At 49.9% G+C, this 9,417-nt stretch overlaps 1 protein-coding gene across 1 annotated transcript in view; it reads left to right on the forward strand.

Moving 5' to 3' along the window:
- The window catches only part of Ttyh2 (tweety family member 2), a 44,286-nt gene extending 35,493 nt beyond the window's left edge, over window positions 1-8,793 (forward strand). Inside the window, exons 13-14 of the mRNA XM_059272066.1 lie at window positions 649-727; window positions 7,856-8,793. Of these exons, the coding sequence (XP_059128049.1) occupies window positions 649-727; window positions 7,856-7,930 (154 nt within the window). The 3' untranslated portion in view covers window positions 7,931-8,793. The remainder of the gene's footprint in view (window positions 1-648; window positions 728-7,855) is intronic.
- Window positions 8,794-9,417: the final 624 nt, after the last annotated feature.

Raw genomic sequence — 9,417 nt, forward strand, 5'->3', positions numbered from 1 at the left:
CATTGGAGGTCACGGGTTGCCCGATAGGAGCATCTAGTCACCCTCCACAGCCGTGCACACTGGAGAAAAGCACACTACAGGTGTCAAGTCGAGGGCTTTTGTCCCAAGCCCCCAGGTCAGTCTCAGGCTAGAGAAGCTGCACTTCTCCAAGCCATGGTGCTCCTGGCATCTGTCCCTTGTTAGCGGCCTCTTCCCTGTTCCCCCTGGAGCAGTGGTTCTCAATCTGTGGAATGTCAGATATCCTGCATATCAGATATTTACATTACAATTCATAGCAGTAGCAAAATCACAGTTATGAAGTAGCAATGAAGTAATTTTACTGTTGGGGGGGTCACCACAACATCAGGAACTATATTACAGGGTCACAGCATTAGGCAGGTTGAGGACCACTGCCCTTGAATGTTCTTTTCTTTTTATTTATTTATTTATTTAATTTTTGAGGCAGTCTCACACTACAGCTTAAGCTGTCCTCCCTCTCCCCTGAGTACTGGGATTATAGGTGGGAGCCACCACGCTCAGCTCTTGGTCCTTTACTGGCCCACCCACAACCCTCCATCATATCCACCTCCACCTGCCACCACCACCACCCTCAACTCCCACGAGCGCAAGTTCCTGCACACACACCCGATCTCGCCTCTCCGCCCGCAGGAACCAGGCCATACTCTTCGGTGGGAACCCACGATACGAGAACGTGCCACTCATCGGGAGGGGTTCCCCTCCACCCACAGTAAGTATTCCTTCTGTGGCAAAGTCACTGCCCTGGTCCCTGTCAGGGACATAATCAAAGATAAAACCGGTCAACCCAGTTCGTGATCCCCACAGAGAGAAAAGAAGGCAACCGCTTTTCTATCAAACAGACATTAAAGCAGACTGCCACACATGTCATGGGCCATCAGCTACCCAGACCACAAAGACACAAGGCAATCTCACCCTGTTAGATGGCCTCCTGGGCATGGCCCATTGCACAACTGTCCTCAAGATAAATGGCTTCTGTCTTCAGTCAAGAGGACCAGCGACAGCATTTGTTACACTGGCCTATCGTAAATCCACCTGGTAGTTAGGGTAGCTATGCTTGGCTGGTCATTGTTTTCATTCAGAGGGAAAAGCAAATTTCTCATATTACATGACAGTCAGGGAGCTCCAACTTGGAGCTAGGCACCTAAGCTGTCACTGGCGAGGGGTGTCTTCTGTGATAATGGCCTTTACACAGCCCTCAAGGAACTGCTCCTAGGGCTAGGATCAGTTTGGTAGAGTCCCTGCCTAGCATGCATGAAGTCTTGGGTTCAAATCCAGCACCTTGTAAAACTAGGTGTGATGGTTCAAGAAGTTCAAGCTCACACAGAACAAGTTCAAGACCATCCTGAAATGTAGGAGATCCTACTTCCAAAGGAAAAAATGGAAAAAAAAAAAACACATTATTCTTGCATTGTAAGACCGGAAGGAAATTTTTTCTGCTTTTATTTGTTTGTTTATTTACTTGTTTACTTTATTTATTTACTTACATATTTATTTATTTGATGTGCTTGGGGTTTTTGCATATGTCTGTGTGCCGTGTACATGCCTAGTACCTGTGGAGGCCAGGAGAGTCCATCAGATCCCCAGAGGCTGGAGTTACAGGTGGTTTTAAAACACCATGTGGGTGCTGAGAATTGAACCTGGGTCTTCTGGAAGAGCAGCCCGTGCTCTTAACCACTGAGCCATCTCTCCAGCCTCTCTTCCACCTTTTAAAAAGGTTAAGGCTGAGTTAGGTCAGTGGTAGAGCACTTGCTTAGTATGTCAGGTGCCCTGGGTTTGATCCCGAGGAGAAGAGTCACTTACAGTATTTTTCCTAAAAAGGATAAATGCAGGAGGAAAAGAGGGTCTCTTTCCTGTCCATCTTTCTGTCTTTCTTGTCTGTCCTAGTTTGCTTTCTACTGCTGTGATAAACACCATGAACCAAAGGCAACTGGAAAGGAAAGGGTTATTCGGCTTACATGTCCTCATCCTAGTCCATCATTGAGGGAACTCAAGCAGGAGCTGATAAAGAGGCCATGGAGGAACTCTGCTCACAGGCTTGCCCCTCATGGCTTACTCAGCCTGCTTTCTTCTAGAACCCAGGACCACCTGCCCTGAAGTGGGGCCACAGTCAGTAGGCTGAGCCCTCAGGTGGCAATCAACCAGATGCCCCCCTCCCCGGACATGCCCACAGGCCAGTCAGATGGAGGCATTTTCTCAGCTGAGCTTCCCTCTTTTCAGATGACTCTAGCTTGAGTCAAATTGGCAGAAAAGTAACTGGCACACTTCCCCTTCCTTTCTGGTCTCAGGTGGTTGAAGATGACCTTGAACTCCTGATCCTCCTGCCTCCACCTCCCAGGTGTCGATACTAGAGCCCTGCTCTACCGTCTTCTCCTTTCCTTTTTGTACCAGGGAAAGTTTAAGAGATGTCTTCAGGCTTTGGTCTAGGGTGGAGCCAGGACCTCATGAGTAAGTGGTCCGTTATTGCTAAGCCACTGAGCTGCAGCCCCAGCCCTTTTCTTCATAATTTGTGTTTCCCCCTAATCCTGGGGCCTGAGTGTAGTAGGTCAGAGTGGTGCTGTGGTGGCCTACCCAGGACAACTGCTACCAGTCACCCCAGCAAAAACTCGGAAGCCCCCAGAGCCGTGCCCACACGAGGTCTGTGCCTCTTGCCTTCTCTACCACTTCCAACCAAGAAGCAGTACCAGGGTAGGGGCCCAGGATGTGCTGGGTGAATGGGCAAGTGGAGAAAACACTATGCTGTCTATTCCCAGAGTAGCATCCACAGAGCCCAGGATTATTGCTACGGCAGAGAGCTGCAGGTAAGAACAGTGTGGACTCTGGTGCCCAGGTGCCTGGTTCAAATCCCAGCTTCTATCTTGTGGCCTCTGTCACCTGGGGCATGGCCTCTGCCCCTCTGTACCTCAGTTCTCCTGTGTGTGGAATAGGGATGCTGATGGCACATGCCTGAGCATTGGGGGATGGGTCATTGTAAAAGTGATCATGGACAGTAAATGCCATAGGACAGCAGGCTGGATCTTTTTTTTTTTTTTTTTTTTTTTTAAATTCTCCACAGAGGTGTGGCATTTATAAGAAAAGGCCTGGGATGCTAGGCAGTGGTGGCGCATGCCTTTAATCCCAGCACTCGGGAGTCAGAACCAGGCAGATCTCTCTCTGTGAGTTTGAGGCCAGCCTGGTCTACAGAGTGAGTTCCAGGACAGGCACCAAAACAACACAGGGAAACCCTGTTTTGAAAACCAAAAAGAAAAAAGGAAAAAAAGAAAGAAAAGGCCTGGGCAGAAGTCCCTGAGGAGAGTGGGTAGACTTCTTGTCCAGAGTCTGCCCCCATGGAGGCATTCCACCTGCGCATCCAGGTAGTTTCAGGGGGGACCACGGACTGATAAGGTAGAAGTACTGAATACCAGGGACCAGTGAAGTGGACCTGGGCCCTGGGAAGCCAGGGAGTGCACAGATGGGCAGTTAGCAGCACCCCTGGCCTGCCCCGTGCAAAGCCGGCTGCAACAAATCCTGCTTTTCCTTCCCATAACTCTACTTCTGTGTTCTCCCCTGAAAACCTTACTTACTTACCTTACTTACCTTTCTTTCATTACTGTAATTTTATGTGTGTGTGTGTGTGTGTGTGTGTGTGTGTGCATGTGCATGCGAACAGGGAAGACAGAAGAAGGAGTCGTATCCCTTGGAACTGGAGTTACGAACTCCCTGAGATAGATGCTGGGAAATAGAACTCCGGTCCTCTGGAAGAGCAGCAGGTGCTCTTAATCTCTGAGCCATCTCTCCAGCCTCCTTATTATTATTTTTTTTAAGCAGGGTCTCATGTAGCCGAGGCTGACCACTTAACTCATGGCTCCCTGTGTAGCCCAGGCTGACCTCTTAACTCATGGCTCCCTGTGTAGCCCAGGCTGACCTCTTAACTCATGGCTCACTGTATAGCTGAGACTGATCTTGCCCTTCTGATGATCCCTACCCCCAAGTGTGGGCTTCATAGGCATGCCCCTCCCATGGTTTATGTAGTAGTGACTTAGAGGCACCTTTAAAATCCCACCCTGCCTTCTGCTAGTTAGCTTTCTAGATCTTTCTATCTCCCTCCAGCTGCCAGGCCCCAGGGACACAGACTGACTTTATTATTAATCTAAGCCAAACATGATTTGGGAAAATCTGCCGCTGTGAAAAAGGAATTAATCATTATACTGTGATGGTGAATAAAAGTGATTTTTAGGTTACCTTCTGTTTGAGACAGTCAGGCCACTCTCCATGTCCTTAGCTGAGGTAAACAATAGCTGACCTTATTTGCAAGGCTGGAGGACAGGACAACTGCCTTGGCAAAGGTGATTACCAGCTGCCCCATCTCAGCCAGCTCCAGGGGAAGATTCCCACCCTCTGCCCCTGCTAGGGACATCTGGAGAGACGGGTACTGATGCTGTTGACCATGGAAACAGGCAGGATGAGGGTGTGGGCATCTGCCTCAGGGCAGACGGCACAGCTGGCCGCCCTCCACCCCTATGTGCTGTTTGAACTCTTGGCACAAGCTGTGAGTTCATCCACATCCCTCCAAAAAAGTCACCAGAGTTAGGGGGTGAGTGAGAAGAAGCAAGGCCACCAAAGGAGAGTGTCTTCCCCGTAGCTCTGTCTCCAGGGAATCTCTCTTGTGTTTCCAGACCCTTTCTTAGACTCCAACAAAAATAACCCAGGGCGATTGTAAAAATTCCTGAGTTGAAGATCTTCTCTGGCGTTATCTTCAATTCTAAACTCTCCCATCCCATAAAACGGCAGTATTGTTGTAAGCCCTGAAAGGGATAGTAAAGTTTTATTTTGGGTTTGTTTGGGTGCTGAGGACTAGAACTCAGGACCTCACACATGCTCTGTCTACCGCCAAGCTATACCCCAGCCCTGAGAGATGGGTTTTACAGACAGCAAAGGACCATGGAAAGCAGAAACAAGGAACAAATTCTGACTGGTCTTTTCAAAGTCCTGTCTTGTAAAAGAGATCCTTGTAATCCTTATCATTGGGTAAGGATTAAAGCAGAGGGAACCTCATGATCACTCTGCTTGAAACTGACACATTTTGGGGAAACCTCACTCGTGCAGTACTTTTGCATGAGTGACTCCATGTTGAATTTCAGTCTGGCCCAGTGCAGGACTCAGGTTTGATTCCCAGTCCAAAGCAGTGGCCCCTTGTCATTTTCCTGTAATAATAGCAGCACGGGGGTTCTCCCTAGACTCAGAAACAGACCCTCCCAGGAAAGTGGCCTGGGAGATTGAAGTCTAATACACTTAACAGGCAAGTTTGGGGAGCATTGCTTTCAGGGAAGGGTCTCATGCTTGTATGCACACTGGAATCTTTTAAAGGGCTTGTGGAATCTAAGGTGGGACCCAGGGATTTACATGTCTACCCTGTTGCTGCATGCCAAAGCTGCTGCTGCTGGCCTGGGAGCCCGAGTGGAGAACCACTTCTCTCAGGCTGCCTTGCCCAGCAGTCCTAGTGCTCTGATGGACAGGACGGTCCCGTGTGTCGAAACTGGCCTGTGCGTGCTTACCTGGCTTTGGCTTGCTAGATGTCCAGAGTATCCCATCCCCAATCCTGCCCCGGCTATGACAACTGGACCATCGTTAGATGCTGTACGTGTGTCTGAGAGGCAAGATCACCTCATGGAGATGCACTGGGCTACCTTAAGGGTCTCATGCCCCTTTCTCCTCCTCATCCTATCCCAAGTGGCATGCTTGCTGCTATGTGTGACCTAGACCTCAGAAATGTCTCTGAGGCCAGGAAACTCTGTTCCTGCAGTCAAAAGACCAGCAGCAGTAATGAGCTTGGTAAGAAATGCACAATCAGCCGGGCAGTGGTGGCGCACGCCTTTAATCCCGGCAGGAGGATCTATGTGAGTCTGAGGCTAGCCTGGTCTACAAAGTAGATGTCAGGACTGTTTAGCAGAGAAACCCAAAACCCTTTCTCGAAAAACCACAAGGAAGGAAGGAAGGAAAGAAGGAAGGAAGGAAGGAAGGAAGGAAGGAAGGAAGGAAGGAAGGAAGGGGATAGATAGATGGATGTAGAATCTCACAGCTAAAGAGGTGGGTCAGTGGCAAGTAGCACTGTCTGCTCTTGCAGAGGACTCAGGTGCAGTTCCCAGAACCCACATGATGGCTTACAACATCTGTTACTCCAGTTCTGGGGGCTCTGATGTCCTCTTCCTACACATAAAATAAATCTAAAAATTTTTTAGAGGAAACGGAAATGCTGACTCTGAGGTTCCGTGTCAAAGGTCTCTGGTGTTTTGGGCACAAGAGATGGAAGGAGAAGCCTTCCCTGTGTCGGAAGTGGAGCACTGGCTGGGTCTGCTGGGCTTGCACATGTGTCCCAGCATCTTCGGTCCCGGAACTGCCAGGGCAGCACTTTCTAACTGTTGGTGACGGTTTGGAAAGTTTGGTTTTCTGTTTCCTACCTCAATACAGGGGGGGGGGGGGGGGGATCCTGGTGGGTGTGGCCTGAGCATCAAGACTTTTAAACTCCCTAGGTATTTGAGGCCTCTTGTAGAAGGGGTCTGGCTGAATTATTTTAAGTCTGTTTTTCAAGTGGGAAAACAGAGGCCAGGAGAGGTTGGAAGACCACTGCCGAAGTCACGGGGAAGGTAAAATGTAGAGATAGGGACTGGATAAAAGTTCAGTCAGTAAAGGGCATGCCCTAGTGACAACCTGAATTCAAGCCTCCAGAATTATAAAAAGCGTAAAAATATATAAAAAAAATGTATGCCTTCATTGTAAGAAGCTAGGTATGGTAGTCTACTGTAGTCTCAACACTAGAGAAGTGGAGATGGTGAATCCCTGGGGTTCACTGGCCAACCAACCTCACCTACTGGGCAAGCTTTAGGTTAATGAAAGAACTTGTCTGAAAAAACAAACAAACAAAAAAACAAAAACAACAACAACAAAAACCAAGGTGGATGGCAGCTACACACGTATGATGCGTTCTTGGGATTCGGACCTGAGCCCCTCAGTCTGCTGGCTGCTAGCTAACTGCTCCGAACTTCCCTGGTGCATCTGATACAGCCCAGTGCTATGCCTCAGTGAGAGTGCAGCCTGGGTGCTGGGGGTGGAGGAAGGGCCATCCCTGCTCTCTGTGTGCATGCTGTGTTAGAGGCTACAGCCTGGGGCCACGATGGATGTCACATGGGAAGCGTCAGTGGACATGAAGCTTCTCAAGCCACCCTGGTATTCCCCCAAACTACATGATACCTTGTGATAAAAACGCCGTCTGGCTGCTGTGCCTGGCCGGGTTGTCATCCCCTGTTCCCAGCACCGTTGCTAGTACAGCTGCTCCCTCAGTGTCCACAGAGGACTGGCCCCAGGAATCCCAAGGATACCAGACTCCGAGGACGCTCAGGCTTCTCATGTAAAACGATGTGCTGTTTGATATGTTCAGGATCACAGCCGGGTTACATAGAATAACTAATGCAGTGTGACTTTGCAGACTGGCGTTTCATTGCCTCTGGGTGTGGTGACATACGCACATAATCCCAGCTCTCTGGAGGCTGAGACCAAAAGACCCTTTTGAGCTGGAGTGTAGCCTGGCTACATAGGGAGTTCTGGGCTATGCTGGACTACAAAGTAAGACACTGTCTAAGTAAACAAGTATCAGAAACAATAGAAGAAAACCAGAAAATACATACATGCTCAGTACAGGCATTTTTCTTTTTGTTTGTTTGTTTTTTAGTAGCTTTGATTCAAAGTTAGTTGAGTGCATGGGTATGGAACCAGCATCAACAGAGGGGCAGGCAGACTGTCTAATGTCAGGTTGACCCAGCAGCGAGCTGTGCCCTGTTCTGATTGCCCCTCCTTTCCTCCACAGTACTCTCCCAGCATGAGGGCCACCTACATGTCTGTGGCGGATGACCAACTGAGACACTACGAGTTCCCATCCTAGCAACTTTCAGAGTACCTGCCTCCTCCTGCCAGCTTGGTTCTCGACGGATGCAGACCCCAGCTATGTTTCTGTAACAGAAACTGAAAGTTCCTGGACCAGCAGGCTCCTGTGCCTGCAGAGACACAGTTGGGACTCCTGACCACAGGTGGATACAAGGCCCATGACTAGACCAGCCTCTCCGGCCAAGCTCTCCATTCTAGAACTCCCCAGGACTCGGCTGCTGTCCCAGAACCAGCTGCCTGGTTCAGCTCCCTTAAGCCCCACCCTCAGCAGATGAGAAGTGGCAGTGAGGAGGGGACCACCAGCCTAAGAGCCCTATTCTCTCAAGGTCTTGCCACCGGACCCCTGCCTCTTGTTAGTGTGGCCCTAAGCCCAGGCCACACCTTCTAGCTACTCTGTCCTTGGTTCCCATCAGGTGACAATTGGAGATGTGTTAGAACACATGGTCCAGGAACCACATTCTGGGACCACACAGACTCTGCCTAGACCGCAGAAGGATAGCATTACGAGTACTTCCCAGAGGGGATTGGTGGCCTCAAGCTGGGCACTGTAGCCTGGCAGCCTTGGGCAGGAGCATGAGAGAAAACCTGCCATGTTCTGCCTCTAACCTCCACCAGCCACCTCCATTCCGGAGCCAGGTCTCAGCTGCAGGTGGGAACAGTCTCAGGTATGAACAGACACTTTGAAAGCAACTGAGCTCTTGTTCCCAGTATTTTGAAACATTTTGATGATCCAAAGACTCACATCTCCCTCACAGACACCTCCAAACAGGCTCAGGTCTCACACCTGTTTCTATACTTTGGTTCTCACATAAGCCATTTTGCAGATCTGGAGGAGAGGCTGGGGAGTGGGTTGTGGGCTTTTTGTTTGCTGCCGTCTCATACAGCCCTGACTGGCATTGGCCTAGAACTCACAGAGATCCACCTGCCTCTGCCTCCGGAGTACTGGGATTAAAGGCGTGCGCCACCACACCTGGCCAGAAGCAGATTTCTGGGGGAGTTTTGAGACAGGGTTTCTCTGTGTAGCCCTGGCTGTCCTGGAGCTCTCTGTGTAGACCAGGCTGGCCTCAAATTTAGAGATCCACCTGCCTCTGCCTCCTGAGTGCTGAGATTAAGCCTTGAGCCATTGTGCACAGTCCTTTTTTGTGAAATAAAGTTTCATGAGACGTCATGTCCCAGATGGCTAGAGAAGGACATGTGGGGCCCTGTAAGGAGAGAGACATGTTAACTAAGAAGGCTGCGGGGCCTTCCCTATTCTGAGGAACAGCCATTTTCTGGCTAGGAGAAAATAATGACTCCTGTCCTGCCTGCTGAGGGACCAGGTTAGGCTATTTGGTGCTTCCAACCTCCTGCCAATCCAGAGTACACTACACACTGAAGCCCCATGGTCTTGTACACGTAAGCAGGCCCTGGGTGATGGTGTGTGACAGGGCTGTTTCCATATCAGAAGAGCCACATTGTCATCACACTGGCAGCTCCCAGCCAAGC

Source organism: Peromyscus eremicus, chromosome 8a (assembly GCF_949786415.1).
Source record: "Peromyscus eremicus chromosome 8a, PerEre_H2_v1, whole genome shotgun sequence".
NCBI lineage: Eukaryota > Metazoa > Chordata > Mammalia > Rodentia > Cricetidae > Peromyscus > Peromyscus eremicus.